At 37.2% G+C, this 17,293-nt stretch overlaps 1 protein-coding gene across 1 annotated transcript in view; it reads right to left on the bottom strand.

Moving 5' to 3' along the window:
• Window positions 1–17,293, bottom strand: part of LOC117329270 (UPF0764 protein C16orf89 homolog) — a 34,371-nt gene that overhangs the window by 4,558 nt on the left and 12,520 nt on the right. Inside the window, exons 3-6 of the mRNA XM_033887135.1 lie at window positions 7,282–7,432; window positions 2,351–2,468; window positions 1,842–2,001; window positions 1,312–1,437 (exon numbers count right to left, since the gene is read on the bottom strand). Coding sequence (XP_033743026.1) covers window positions 1,312–1,437; window positions 1,842–2,001; window positions 2,351–2,468; window positions 7,282–7,432 — 555 coding nt within the window. The remainder of the gene's footprint in view (window positions 1–1,311; window positions 1,438–1,841; window positions 2,002–2,350; window positions 2,469–7,281; window positions 7,433–17,293) is intronic.

The following is a 17,293-nucleotide window of genomic DNA, read 5'->3' as shown; positions in this document are numbered from 1 at the left end:
GTTAAGCTGCGGCCTTCTGGGATAGGAACGAAGATTCCATGCCGGACGTCACGTCAAGCCATGACAAGTAAGGTCGGTGCGCGGCGGTGTGATTATCTGAGGTGTGGCGGATTGGACTCTCGGATGGGGTTATATTGGGTCAGTTTGTGGACGGATGAGACAGGTTGGTAGCAGTTGTATTAAACACTCATTGATTTTGATATTAAAGTGGCTATCTGTTTCATATCCTCCGCGCCTTAGTTGTGTTTACTGTGATCAAGAACATTAATTATCGAATTAGTGCGTCTCGCGAGACACGCCGGACTTCGATGATGAAGTGGGTCTAGGAAAGATAAACTAACAGGTCCTCGGGGCAGTACAGGACGTCAAATTCTTATCGATTAACATAAAATACTGACATAAAACCAGCCACTTGACTTCGTTACACTCGTGACTAGCAATTTATGAGGATGTAAAGGTCTACCATGCATATGTTTTGATATAGTGGCGCTTTGGATACAAGACCTAAGAAAAATCAAAGTGTGGTGTGCTGCTAATATATAGTGTTCTCTTAGATTTTAGCAAATAATGAGATAGGATGATTTGAACATCAAACTTTGAAATGTTTGGAGAATGCTACGTGTAGTAATTTATAGAAGAATTCTAGAGATATACATTGGGAAGGTAACACCTATGGGGCCAGGAAGATACGTCTTTGTTGACTGATTAGGTGTTGAGATGATTAGTTGCAATGTCCCCGCTTCACTTGTCTCGGATTTAGCATCTCTATAAATATTGGTGACGGAACTGACATTGGCAACACCTTGCGGGTCTCATCGGGACTTCCGAGTCACTGTTGGCTGTCTACCGTCCGCCAAGCAGGCGACTGTCTCGCAAACAAATGTTTGAACGTTGTGTCTTCCAAACCAGTCCCAGGGAAGTCATTACTCAGAAGTCGCTTAACAGCAACCTTCAGTATAATCAGTCCACAACACTAACTCTAGTCCGGCGGGGAGCGACTGACCCACGATGTGGTAGATCTCTACATAGATACTAAATATATACTATAACCCATGTGAAGAACAAATAAACCGTCTAAGAAAATGAGATATGAACTCTGTACTATTAAGCTATGCCCTCCAATACAAAAGCGTCAGTCATGCCATTCGGAGGAGCATTCCTCCTCTCAGTTTGACAAATTAATGGGAGAAATAAAAAGTACAGAATTAGAGGTATGTCTTTTTTATTTAATGCCATTCGTTTTTGTGCCATTGATATTCTAAATGCACTCTCATAACCAGGGAAATTATGATATAAGAGCACGTGACTTACCGACATCGGTCTCTCTCACGGGATTCCCTTTGTAACAGCCAGTCGTTTGGTCCTGCCAACTCAGGATTTTTTCTAGCCAATCAGAGGTAAAGAATTGTCGGTATCCAAGCATTCCACACAAGGCCGCTAAATGCAAAACAGGTGATTGTTATGTAAGATGGCTAAATATGACTGGTCATTGAAACACTGACAAGAGTCCCCTTTTCGTATTTATACACTGTAAGACAATCATAATCTTCTCTGTCAGAGTATAACATATATAAACATGATGCGTAGTACATGCATGTTGTTATGGTTACACAAGAAATATGACGTTATGGTCAGTTTTCTATAAATACATTTTGTGTATCCCAATGGTAAACCGAAATATTATTAATGTAGTATGAATTTTGTCCAGGAATCAACCTACTAAATATGAACCGTTTAATAAATAAACATCATCATGGCTTTAAGGAGGATAACACTGTGTAAATACTTTGCCTTGGCTTTAAGGAGGATAACACTGTGTAAATACTTTGCCTTGGTCATACCTTGCTCCATAAAGAGGTCCTGTTTACGTTCAGGGAAACCCTCCTTAGCGATGATGGTAGCCTCATTCATCATGTTGGCGCAAAAATCGTCCTGCAGTTTTTCTATCGATTCTTGACCAGCAGCCAAGCGCATCATTTCCATTTCAGCTCCACAACCAAACTAAATGACAAATACATTTATTAATATGTATATATATATATTTTCATTAAATTTCACCGGTAAAGTATCAGATACATATTAATGTATATATATAAACATTTTTTCAGTATACGTTGTAGTCTTTCATTTCAGGTTTTTAAACACGTTGTAGGTAACAACAGAGGCCCATTTCACTGTCCTGTTTTAAACTATACATTATACAAATACGACGCCAAACTTTATGCTACTGATTCCCGCGATTTTTCCTTTTTTTCTAATTACAAAGCTGATGCGCCGTCAAATGTATATCTCACACACTGTCTAAAGAATGTTAATATATAAGATTACAAAGACTATCAAATCCAGCTACCTGTCTTCCTATCTGTAGGTAGAATATTTCGTGTGACAGCGAGTAACCATTGTAGAGGGGTGACGTCATGGATTCCCAGCACCTTCTCGAGATGGTGCACGTTTTCTTGGTACGTTTTCTATAAGCAAATTAAACGATATCATTAATAGGAATAAGTGTAAACTCTGTAGTAAGATTTATTATGTATAACTCCGTGTAGCTTTGTCTGTAGGAATCCTATATACATCCTTGTATACCAAATGTCAATGCTATACGTGTTTAGTAGGCTTTGAAAGGCAGTACTTAATAATAGGTATTAAATTTGCTCACCCGAAGTAGGTAAAAGTGATGTAATCAAAGCATATATTTACGTACCCGTTATGACGTCACAATGATATACACTGGAATGGCGATAGTTTACCGTCAAAATGGCTGATACGTCTAGAAATCATACATATTTGAGTTTTTATCGATTTAGAATCTTTTACTATAAACCAAACAAAATGAGTCCTATTCGGATGAACGAACACATACAATATATGTGCAATATTATTATATTTTACAATATGAAATCTGACAACGCTTATACTTCCAGGTGAATTATGTATGTGTTTAGTCATGCATTGCGATTTATTCTACATTAGCTTTGAATGTTTAAACTGAGAACCACAGTTGGTATTTTTGTATAACATATACAAAGACGTATCAATAGAACCAGACATTACGATGCCAGATGATAGCATTTATTGAACGATTATACGGTAGGATCGAGAAAATTACACTCGTATTGCGTTTCCGTAAATGTCTGTTTTAGCTTTACGTCTGTAATTAGATAGGATAAAACGACAATTAAAAAGCATCATCTAATTAATTCTGAAGAGGAAAACAGTTCATCGAGTTGATCCCAACACTAAGGAATGAGTTTTGACAGTTGACTGATAAGACTCGAAACAACCGTTTTGTTACCTGAATAATGCACAAGATTCAGATATAGGCTATTTTATTAAGCTGAACTTTTTTTTAATTAACTGCTAGATCCGGCTTTTGTGCATTTTTGAACTCCAAAGTTGACTTTCCTTTGGCCTTGCAGTACACTTTAACAATTTCACAGACCCTTTTATGACATTCTTTGTGTAAGCCAAATCCCTGTTGTCAATTAGATACAACACACACTGGTTGGAGATGTCTTCGAACCTTTCTGACTGCGATTCAGCAGCCACTAGGCCTAAGCGTTTCTATGGATAATGTTTATAAATCATGATCGGGAAAACACTTCATCGTAATCATTTGAATCTTTCGGCGCGTGCGGATGTTCCTCTTCGGTTAACAGTCAAAAACGTTGACCGGTCAACATTTTTGCTTAGGAAACAGTCGAAAATATTTAATTTATACATTTACATAGAGGTAACATCATGTCTTAATAGAGGAGTAGCGATATCTCTTTGAACTGTCCTGTATGACAAACCCAACGTAAAAGGCTGAACATACACGCGACTATTGGCCCATGCATATTAGACGTCATACATGTACCTATGTCAATGACACTATTTGGAGTACATTTCGCGGTCTAAAATTAATTTTGCTCGGGACTATCCTACATACAAAGTCTGCTTTTTATTGATCACATTTATCGTGTCATTAGAATAAGTCTGCGAATAATACCGTAATAGCGAGTTGCAGCCAAGATCGGATGTTCACTTACGGACTAGGTAATGCTGACTGACGGCTGTATTGGCACGTAGCCTTCCAGTAATCCTATTGTTGTCGGAACGACGTCAGTCGTGTCATGAACGTTGGGCGGATTTATTGGCCAACACGGCATGTAAGGCAGAGACAGATTACAGCGACATTATAAAATTATCAAAGAGGAATTATGGGGCACATTTCAGATGCCGTGGGGTATGTTGCATTAGTGTTTAAGGTGTTAAAAAAAGCACGTGGAACGGCAGTATTTCAGTAATGACGAGAAGCCACTATCAAATGGAATGTTGGTAGATTTATGTAATGGTTCGCCATATTCTTGGTAATCTTTTACATGCTGAAGGTGTCTGTTTATTTATCCCGTGTTGACACTAACTTGAAGAATCCACTGATTATGATATACACAGAAACTGGGCCTGAACACACTTTTGTAACTGTGACGCTTTTGCTACTGAACGCGAACGGCAGAATGAACTTCGTGGTTTGTGACACCTTTACAGTTGTTCCTGGTACAGGAATACTAGCCTACATCTACTAATACAAATGTACGTAATAAACGGGTTATGTGTGTTTTACATCCATTTGTTTTTTGTGACACAAAAGCTAGTCGAGGAGGAAGGCTGTCTTTCGATAAGAGCCTTACACTTTTATATCAGTATGTCCATCACGGACAGATAGATGAGAATCGTATCCCTTATCGTCGTCTAGGTGGGGTGTTGTTTCCATAAATCAATCAACTGATGTAGAAAAGTCATAACATTCCAATTAGAAATATGATATCAATAAATACGTATCTCTTTATGTTGTTGTAATAACCTAATACCTAAAACAGAGAATGTAAGGTTAACACTGAAAACGAAATTTGATCAGTTATATGTGTTATCAAACATAACCTGGTTGAAGTGCATTATACGTCTGTCGATTTAACTCTTCTAATATACCCTCATGTAAACATAACTCTTATCACTAATCAGCTTGTTTGATGCCTTCAATTACAAAGAGAATATACATATACTAGCAGTAAAATATGATCTAGCAGGATGGCAAAGTATGAGAATATAATGGAACACAACTTATAGGGTCACGGAGTGTCTAACGACACGTCCTATTAAACATTGGGAAGTTAACTGAATTCTCTGTGTTAATATCAGTGACAATTTAATGTCATCTTCCGAGTATTCCCCTTCGACTTCTCTTTTTGCCCTCAAGGCGCGTATTTCAGTCATAAAGTTTACCCACCAAGGCCTATAACACCTAAATATTGGAAATATTGAAAATGTCGTTATTTTCGGCAGCAGTAGACAATAGTAATGTAGCCATATATACCCGTAAATCTAAATGGTAATGGATAGGCTGTGCATAGATATACTGCACACTGACGTCATATCTGTGTACCCATAGAAGACAACATATACCAAACAAACCAAAAACCTTCGCCGACATTCATTACTGATGTTTGGAAAAAAAATATTTATTCCAATGTGTGTGTACATAAGATAAGACTTGGGTTATGTTAGGACCAGATAGTACACGGCGGATCAGCGTCAGCGACACGCTTAATACGTGGCATTACACGTAGCGATACGTGAAAACGTGACTTTTCCCGGAAAGACTGACGACCACAATACAATTAACATGCTAATACGCTGCCGCCTCTATTGGAATTGAACAAAGGCTTTGATTAAATATATGTCTTCTTTCTTATTTTGTTCGCAGAGGACCGTATGTATTTTTTTATGGTTAAAAATATGGCCTTCGCTCCACCGACTTTCCTTTCAAATAGGCACTAACGATTCGATGTTTTTCGCAATTTTATTATTACTACCAATAATAAGATAAAAAAAAATCTCTTCAATGGTTTGCAGGGCATAGTTCAGCTATCGATCAATGTTCACTGGTTCATTGATCTAGGATTCATTGTCACCCGTCAACGTGACAATTGATTTTAACCATGATTTGCTCAGGAATACTGGCGGAAAGCTCCCGTTAATCAGGCAGCATATGTCATATGCACTCATTTAGGCAGTAGCATAAAGTGCTCATCAAAATCCTAATATTTACAAGTTCATTAACAGCAGCTACATCATTTAGTTCACAATGAATGCATACCGGTTCTGTTATAAGTCTAGACGTTGTCAGACCAGTGTTAGATAAATTTAACTAGGCAACTTTGAAAGTGTTGTTACACAAAAAATAATATTTTGTGTCAGGTCTCATTTATATTTTCAAAATACATTTTAAGCAAGGTACTTAGGTTAAATCAGGTTAAAGTAAGCTTTAAAGGGTATAAAGGTATTAAGGTTATGGCAGGTTCAAATAAGCTTTAAAAGGTATTTGATTACAAAGAAAGCTTCCTTGACAATCCTACTTATCAGTGTGACGGTTCGATAATAAATGCCCAACTTAATTATCGCAATAAATTAGCAGTACCACTTTATTAATTTTTTGACACCTATTATTTAAAAACAGATGACAATAATGACGATTGTATCAATATTTTATTTAGCTAATAAGACAGTCGAACGCGCTTAGATAATAGCAACATCATGTGTATCAAGTTCTTGCATATATGCAAATGAAAACAAATATGGTAATGTTGACTGACCTTCATTGAAGGTCACGAAATAGAATTATAAAACAACTGACACAGATTTGTCCTTATCTTATACATTGTGCCTATCAGTTCTTCTCTTTAATTTCAACTGCAACTAGAAAGTCTACAATAGAAAGTCTACAATACTACATGTATATAGATTATAGCCTAGAAGAACAAGAGACATTGTGATATTTACAATATATTAAAAATGAGGGTCTCCATTCGTCTCTATAACTGGCATGCACCAAAGTATTTTCCAATTCTCAAATTTAATGCAAAAGTTTTCTTGTGTACGGCAAGCTTTATATAAAATTATAGTCTAGAACACTAAATGGACTGATTCAGAATTTTCCATTCTATTGAATTCTAAGAGGATGCATCGCAAAAATGATAATAATTATATATTGTTTTGGAGAACAATTTAAAACAATGTTAAAATATTTATTTATTTGGGATCTGTGTCTACCATTTTGGGGGATATCAAGTCCCTCAACCCGGTACGCTGCAAGACATAGAAACGTTGTCTGATTCTTCTAGTGTTCCAATCACACCATACAATACACTGAATGCGACCTCATCCATCAAATATACCCACATTATTCCCAATCAGATCCCACATAACATAACATTGTAGTGACAAAATTTGTCCACTTACCCCGTGCCGAAGAATTCCGCTATACAATTGTCGGAGTCCTCCTCGTGTAGGGCTTCGCCTACCTTGTATGGCCATAGTGTCATACTGTCGTCAAAACTCTTACTGTTGTAGTCTAGCTCCCAAAACCCTTTCTGGAGCATCATGCCGATCTCTGAAATCACAGCATTGAATTACATAGAAATATGTCGGCATGATGTCATCATATATGAGAGATAATGTTGATGAATATTTCAAATACCATGTTTACAACAGGGTATCGTCTAAGGTTTCACATTGATAAGCAGTCTTAATTTATTTAACTTTGATCATAATTCAACACACAGTATTTTAAATGATATCTAAAAGAAGTGCAAGCACTAAATGCTTAATTACCGAAAATGCTTCCATGAATGTCATCAACTATGGTGGAATGTAGTTACGTGTACCAGCCTCTTTAACAGAAGCCCAAGTAAGTGTATCCTTCTGAATATCATTTAGACTTTCTTTACCTTATTTTATTTATCTATTTATTCATTGTAATATTATGTAGAGTCTGAAATATTCTTTAGACTTTATTGGTCCCTTATCGCCATTATCTTTCCCGAAACATTCCTTTTTTAACCAGTTAAGTGATACAACATATCATTACCGATGTAATATTTGGTCTTTTGTTGATATTTACTGCTGTTCACGAATGGTAAATCAAGTATAATTCTGTATTTGGCTCCGTACTCTCCTGGGTTTCATTAACACCTACATATGTTTATTAACTAACACTGATAGTTGTAGCCAAATGACAATGCAGGACAATGACTGCACCATCACACAATACTCCTAGAATGACTGGATAAAGCATTACCCTTAATAAATTATTGATGAGCATGGCCTTTCCAAAAGGCGGACGCTTTGTTCCTGACTGAGTGTTAGGTAAACACACAACAAAGATATGGGACATGTCGAAAAGCTGAATAATGAGTGGTTGATGTAGTTAAATATTGTAGAATATTTTACGTCAATGGTCTGCGTCATTTGATAAAAATTGATCATATTAACATATAGAGGTTACAGTTCACTTGTTTATTGTTTCGTCCATAAAACCATTTTAAAATACATGCCCACCAGATCATCATAGCACATCATAGATGTTCCGTACCGTGAGGTGTTCTGGAAGAAATTGAGCATTCACCATATTTACGAAGCTCACAACCGCTATCGGCTTTCGTCATTATGGTGTGGTTAAGTAGCTCCTTTGTATTGTTTGTCGTATGCTAGCGTCAAACCACACAGGAGTCTTAACTCCTCTCGTAAATCGCTCTCTCCAATACGTGCTACAATTCGTTAACCGGAAACCAATGTTTGAATGTACCGGAACTTACAGAATATAGCATATTTAGATAATGGGTATCCAATACGATTGAACTTCCGGTTAATTTATCGTTTCATTCATCGCCTTATTATTGCCTTTAACAAAACGCCTTTCGGCCTCGACTAATTTGGAAGCCTTCCGATATCGAGCCGATGATTAGCGAGTTTGTTTCTGTAAACATATTATGTGCCATGTAAAGTGAGAGATTGGTGATAGCACGTGATCGATGATGTGCGTACAATACCGCTATAACCTCCCCAATGTCGTTCTAATGTAGTGTACGTATCCAAGTTCACAGAGACTCAACTCCCCAACCCATGGTCTATATAAAATCATAGGTACTCATAGCTGTATTTACCGGTAGATGGGGATATGTGTGCCCAAATTATAGCATTGTATATTTCTCCTCGCACATCAAGACCTCAATTTTTACAAGTTACATACTGTAATCGTTGCCGTCAACGAACAACAAAATATTACTAGACAATACTTCGTAAAGTATATGTTTTCCTTCCTTCCTTACCAGTATCATATTCAACCGGTTTTCTAATTTCGGACCCAAAACCCCTTATTTAATAATTAGTATAATACACTCTAACATCGCACACTTTAACCTCTTCACCATAAAAGAACAGTAGCATCAGTAGAAGATCCGAGATGTGTGTTCGAACCCTCCCTGGATTGTAATTTCTATAGATAACGGACCCCTGTGCTGGTGTGGCCATTTGAATGAGATGACACTTTACCCCAACTGCTCTGTATTGCGTTATAATCTAATCTCTAACGACATAACGGCCTCACCCACTAATATCGTAGTAGTATTATTGTCAGTTTCTTTTACTACGTATTTCAGAGTTCATATAAAATTATTGGATAGTATATCATAAACATGTCATTGCCTAAATTGTGTCCCTTGCTCCAGCAGGGATGTTTACGATGTATAAGCGTGATGGATTCAATTTCCTAATTTCTGGATAGTAACATCCATGCTTTCCCTAACTTCGGTGTTTACATGTTCCAGTAGATTCCCTATAAAAGGACTTGTTCCCGTTATCACGATTTCTATGACAGATATCGACTACCTGGTCCTGTTATTCTTGTTCTTTTATAATATCTCCATCCAAATCTTTGTTGTCCTCATTTAATCGGTTTTGAGTTAGTTTGATGGTTTTGTTATTATTGTCGTTATTCGCTGTTGTTTCTGAAAAGGTGAAACTGTCTGAGTGATTACATAAACAACGGTATACCTGCCACGCAATCTATCTAGCTGTCTGTCATGTGATGTATCGTCTTGTATTAAAGGGCGGGAACGATATTCACGCTTCAAACAAAAAAGAAAACTCGCTGCTTCAGTATCACCAAGAGCACCGCACGTGGCCTGCAGTAGTCCCTTGAGAGGTATGGCGATATTTAATCAGCACGAGACACTTGGCCTTTGTCCAGGGAACGAAAAAAGTACACGAAAAGTACGGTCGTCAGACAGATGAAAGTACTCAAATCCCCGTAAGACTTTCTTTGTACACGTCCCCAAGGGTAAACGATTAGGAGGGACCTCCCCTTATAAGTCAAATGTTCGTTAAACGTACAAATGACGAACTAGGCTGTGGAAACCAGTACCAAATACGAAGTCTCCATCATGAATTGTTATTGATAACGACATATAGCTGAACAAATTGGCATCACTTGTTACTAACTTACATGCCAAATGGAGAGGAATATATTATGTGGAAGCAAGAAAGTTGTTTATCAGCACAAATCGGTATATTTATGTTTCCGCTGCACTTAATGTAGTTATTTTAAAACTGCTATTATGCGTTCATGAATTGAAATCAGCGATGTATTTCTGCTACTAGGTATCAAAGAGGAAACTCATAATTTCAACATAAACAATCGCCGTGCACAAACATATTTGCACTTGTAAAAGAGTGCGTAGAAATAACGGTTTGACGGCAATCGACAATCACACTGATGTAATGGTAAGTCATTGTTATTCTCGTGTATCATTTAACCTAGAAATATCCATGCTTTAATTAGCTATGCTTCGATGCTTATTGATATGGCTGGTGGTTCAGATGTCACCACCCTAATTATCATTTTGAGAGAAAGTGACTTATTCCAGATTTGACCTAGATATGTATGGTGGGTGTCGTCGTGACCTAGATATGTATGGTGGGTGTCGTCGATAAAGCTGACAACGCTAACCCTCCCGGACCTCCATGCGATTTTTTTCTTTATATTTGTCTTCGCTTTATCGTTTTTGAGTTAGAATTAAGGTTTCGTTATGATGTCAGTATTCTAGGTTGTTTCAGAAATGTCCATGTCTTGATAGGTTATGCATCGCAATATATATCCATTTGCTCTGCATAGTCAATATAAAACCTTACCAAACAAAATTGAAAGATGTCATATCATAATCCTAACATTATTCCCATCGGTGTTTTGATATGAAAAACTGACTCGTGATGTCGTTAATAAACTACGACGTTTCGTCCAGACTTCTATTCGATTAAAAATCAAACCATTAACCAATGTAACTTGTAATAATTCATGTAGTTCTATTTTATAAAAAGCGAATATCCTAACGATTAAATAACGGTGTCGTTATAAGAACATGTCCCACTGACAAGGTGACCTTACGTCAGTAGATGGTATATATAGTATCACCACACAGACCTTACGTCAGTAGATGGTATATATAGTATCACCACACAGACACAGACCTTACGTCAGTAGATGGTATATATAGTATCACCACACAGACACAGACCTTACGTCAGTAGATGGTACATTGTATATATAGTATCACCACACAGACAAAGACCTTACATCAGTAGATGGTATATATATAGTATCACCACACAGACACAGACCTTACGTCAGTAGATGGTATATACAGTATCACCACACAGACCTTACGTCAGTAGATGGTATATACAGTATCACCACACAGACCTTACGTCAGTAGATGGTATATATAGTATCACCACACATACCTTACGTCAGTAGATGGTATATATAGTATCACCACACAGACCTTACGTCAGTAGATGGTGTATACAGTATCACCACACAGACCTTACGTCAGTAGATGGTATATACAGTATCACCACACAGACCTTACGTCCGTAGATGGTATATATAGTATCACCACACAGACCTTACGTCAGTAGATGGTATATATAGTATCACCACACAGACCTTACGTCAGTAGATGGTATATATAGTATCACCACACAGACCTTACGTCAGTAGATGGTATATACAGTATCACCACACAGACCTTACGTCAGTAGATGGTATATACAGTATCACCACACAGACCTTACGTCAGTAGATGGTATATATAGTATCACCACACAGACCTTACGTCAGTAGATGGTATGTATAGTATCACCACACAGACCTTACGTCAGCAGATGGTATATACAGTATCACCATACAGACCTTACGTCAGTAGATGGTATATATAGTATCACCACACAGACCTTACGTCAGTAGATGGTATATATAGTATCACCACACAGACCTTACGTCAGTAGATGGTATATACAGTATCACCACACAGACCTTACGTCAGTAGATGGTATATACAGTATCACCACACAGACCTTACGTCAGTAGATGGTACAATATATAGTATCACCACACAGACACAGACCTTACGTCAGTAGATGGTATATATAGTATCACCACACAGACCTTACGTCAGTAGATGGTATATACAGTATCACCACACAGACCTTACGTCAGTAGATGGTATATACAGTATCACCACACAGACCTTACGTCAGTAGATGGTACAATATATAGTATCACCACACAGACCTTACGTCTGACCACACAGACACAGACCTTACATCAGTAGATGGTATATATATAGTATCACCACACAGACCTTACGTCAGTAGATGGTACAATATATAGTATCACCACACAGACCTTACGTCAGTAGATGGTGTATACAGTATCACCACACAGACCTTACGTCAGTAGATGGTATATACAGTATCACCACACAGACCTTACGTCCGTAGATGGTATATATAGTATCACCACACAGACCTTACGTCAGTAGATGTTATATATAGTATCACCACACAGACCTTACGTCAGTAGATGGTATATACAGTATCACCACACAGACACAGACCTTACATCAGTAGATGGTATATATATAGTATCACCACACAGACACAGACCTTACGGTCTGTGTGGTGATACTGTATATACCATCTACTGACGTAAGGTCTGTGTGGTGATACTATATATACCATCTACTGACGTAAGGTCTGTGTGGTGATACTGTATATACCATCTACTGACGTAAGGTCTGTGTGGTGATACTATATATACCATCTACTGACGTAAGGTCTGTGTGGTGATACTATATATACCATCTACTGACGTAAGGTCTGTGTCTGTGTGGTGATACTGTATATACCATCTACTGATGTAAGGTCTGTGTCTGTGTGGTGATACTGTATATACCATCTACTGACGTAAGGTCTGTGTGGTGATACTATATATTGTACCATCTACTGACGTAAGGTCTGTGTGGTGATACTATATATATACCATCTACTGATGTAAGGTCTGTGTCTGTGTGGTGATACTATATATATACCATCTACTGACGTAAGGTCTGTGTGGTGATACTATATATTGTACCATCTACTGACGTAAGGTCTGTGTGGTGATACTGTATATACCATCTACTGACGTAAGGTCTGTGTGGTGATACTGTATATACCATCTACTGACGTAAGGTCTGTGTGGTGATACTATATATACCATCTACTGACGTAAGGTCTGTGTCTGTGTGGTGATACTATATATTGTACCATCTACTGACGTAAGGTCTGTGTGGTGATACTGTATATACCATCTTCTGACGTAAGGTCTGTGTGGTGATACTGTATATACCATCTACTGACGTAAGGTCTGTGTGGTGATACTGTATATATACCATCTACTGACGTAAGGTCTGTGTGGTGATACTATATATACCATCTACTGACGTAAGGTCTGTGTCTGTGTGGTGATACTATATATATACCATCTACTGATGTAAGGTCTGTGTCTGTGTGGTGATACTGTATATACCATCTACTGACGTAAGGTCTGTGTGGTGATACTATATATTGTACCATCTACTGACGTAAGGTCTGTGTGGTGATACTATATATTGTACCATCTACTGACGTAAGGTCTGTGTGGTGATACTGTATATACCATCTACTGAAGTAAGGTCTGTGTGGTGATACTGTATATATACCATCTACTGACGTAAGGTCTGTGTGGTGATACTATATATACCATCTACTGACGTAAGGTCTGTGTCTGTGTGGTGATACTATATATTGTACCATCTACTGACGTAAGGTCTGTGTGGTGATACTGTATATACCATCTTCTGACGTAAGGTCTGTGTGTCAGACGTATTTTTACGTCAGTAGATGGTATATATAAAGTATCACCACACAGACCTTACGTCAGTAGATGGTATATACAGTATCACCACACAGACCTTACGTCAGTAGATGGTATATACAGTATCACCACACAGACCTTACGTCAGTAGATGGTATATATAGTATCACCACACAGACATTACGTCAGTAGATGGTATATACAGTATCACCACACAGACCTTACGTCAGTAGATGGTATATACAGTATCACCACACAGACCTTACGTCAGTAGATGGTATATACAGTATCACCACACAGACCTTACGTCAGTAGATGGTTCAGACTCGTTTAAAGGTCAGCATCGCTCTATGACTTTTGTTTATGAAATGTAGTGACAATACTGATTGCCAGCGATGTAAACTCTCTAGAGACAATATGAATATTAATAATTGACTAGGATGACTTGATCATGTTACAATAGGCTACAGTGGCATTCCTGCTTGGTGTCACTGACAACACCAATTGATACGCTAACCTGGTCTACGGTGGAATGTTGACCTTCCACAACAGGGGAGGATGGCGATAGTTTTTGCCTTTACATGAATAATCCAGCAATCTTTGTTATAGAGATACTGCAGCAATATCACAGAGCTGTTGAGGATATACCAATTGTGTGAACAATGAGTTCTCTTTCAGAATAAGATGATATAACTGTATGTACAATACCACATTATAAAGAAACATATTGATATATATTGTTTAGTAAACATTATTATGATATAAAACATATTATGTAAAGCAACTTAATATTTAATAAAAAAAAATCCTGTAGAAAAAACTGGATTTTTTTTTTTTGAATTGATGCTTTTATGTACGTAACACAATCAGGTTGACAAATTCCTTGATACACATGATTGACTTGGAAGCTTTTTTAACTGGCATGTGTTACAGTGCATATCATATACGTTCTTTTCTCAGTATATCATTTGTATTGACGTCACAAGTCATTAACGGTCTCTGATTGCTCTATGTTGTAAAGGGAACTCTTGGAAGGTTGGCATACAAATATATTACGTGGAAATTATTCCATGTTATCATTTCCGAAGGACATTTTCTTTCGTTTTAAGTGCGAACACATATTATATTAAGTTTATTGGATGCACTCTTCGTTACAAATATGATAAAACAGAAATACTAAATACTTATTGAAAGTACTTTCTTACCGTTATTACAGAAATACTACAGAGGTTCATATTTGAGATACAGCACAGAAAACTGATCAACTTATAGAAATACCGCGATGAAAACTATTATAAACCACTATACACTTACTACAGAAATACCGCGATGAAAGTAATTACAAACCACTATACACTTACTGTAGAAATACCGCGATGAAAGTAATTACAAACCACTATACACTTACTGTAGAAATACCGCGATGAAAACTATTACAAACCACTATACACTTACTGTAGAAATGACGCGATGAAAACTATTACAAACCACTATACACTTACTGTAGAAATACCGCGATGAAAACTATTATAGACCACTATACACTTACTATAGAAATACCGCGATGAAAACTATTACAAACCACTATACACTTACTGTAGAAATACCGCGATGAAAACTATTATAAACTACTATACACTTACTACAGAAATACCGCGATGAAAACTATTATAAACTACTATACACTTACTACAGAAATACCGCGATGAAAGTTTTTATAATCCACTATACACTTACTATAGAAATACCGCGATGAAAACTATTACAAACCACTATACACTTACTGTAGAAATACCGCGATGAAAACTATTATAAACTACTATACACTTACTATAGAAATACCGCGATGAAAGTTTTTATAATCCACTATACACTTACTATAAAAGAAATCCACGTCATTCACCGTCCAAGAAACGATCCTACCTAATTTGGAAAAGCACAGTAAAGTGTATGTAGCCTTCTTATATACCAAGAAGGCGTTTGATTCAGTATGGCATGGAGCACTCATTAATAGATTGAGACAAATTGGAATATCTGGATCTCTTCGGAATCCTATCGCATTCCTATACCGACGTCAAAACTTGTGATTTTTTAAATAACGTTAGATACTAATGGTACAACGTCCTATCCGGCGTAAGGCAACGACGAGTGCTCTCTGGAGAATCCAACGCTAGCAGAAGGTACGACGTAATCGAACGCTCTACAGAAAATGTCAGATATAGCAGCAAAGTACGCGAATATTTGGCAATATCGATATAGTAATAGTGTTTTATATTTATGTTCACCAATAAAACAGACAAAATGTCCAGTATTCCATGGACTATACATGTGTACCTATACAAGATGTGCAAGAACATCTGGGAATTCCAATGGATTCAAAGCTGCGAGGGTCTACTAAAATATAGAGGGAGGCTGTAGGTAAGGTAGAAACGGTCTACTTTCCATATCTGGAACTGGAATTGATATTACTAACACTAATCCTATTACTGTTACGAAATTATATAAATCTGTAGTTCTCCCTAGCGGATTATACGGATGCGAGATCAGGAATAACATGCTGGTTGCCGACTACACCTAAATAAAACAGTTTCATCACTATGTAGCAAAACGTATACTCGGCGTTGAGGAACGGACCCGCTCGGACATGGTAGAAAGTATAAGAGTATATCCAATAACGGCAAAAAATATTATCAAAAACTCATTTTCTGACAACTTCTTAAAGCGCTCCCGCCATCGGCACAGGCAAAACAAACATTAATTCGTCGCTTGCATTATTATACCAACGACAAAAATCTTTGTACACAGCCGTATTGTACCCGATACAGTCAGAGTACTTGGAAAACAATATGACAAAATTTCTATCAATGTACATAGCGACTTGATACTTCCCACTGAAATCTGGATGGAAACGCATAGTTAAAGAACAATCCGGTATAAAGAAAATACTGAGCTAGAAATACGCATGTACAGAGAAGTACATGATACATACAGTGAACCGTACAGTCAGGAAAGACGAGTGGACAATTACAGTGTATCCGCCATACTGTCGATAAAGTATGTGGTTCCTGTAACGAAGTTTATAATGACGAAATAATATTTTTTTAATAGTCATGTAGTGCCAGTCTTCAGAAATATATCAGCTACTTTAGAACTATAAGGTACAGTTTTCATATTAAACTCTAAATACGTCCAAAGAATAAATGTTGCATGTGTTGCTCGGTAAGACTTCTGTAATAT

This window comes from Pecten maximus, chromosome 1 (assembly GCF_902652985.1).
Source record: "Pecten maximus chromosome 1, xPecMax1.1, whole genome shotgun sequence".
Taxonomy (NCBI): Eukaryota; Metazoa; Mollusca; class Bivalvia; order Pectinida; family Pectinidae; genus Pecten; species Pecten maximus.
Note: the sequence above shows the minus strand (reverse complement) of the source record. Positions and strands in the feature narration are given on the sequence as shown.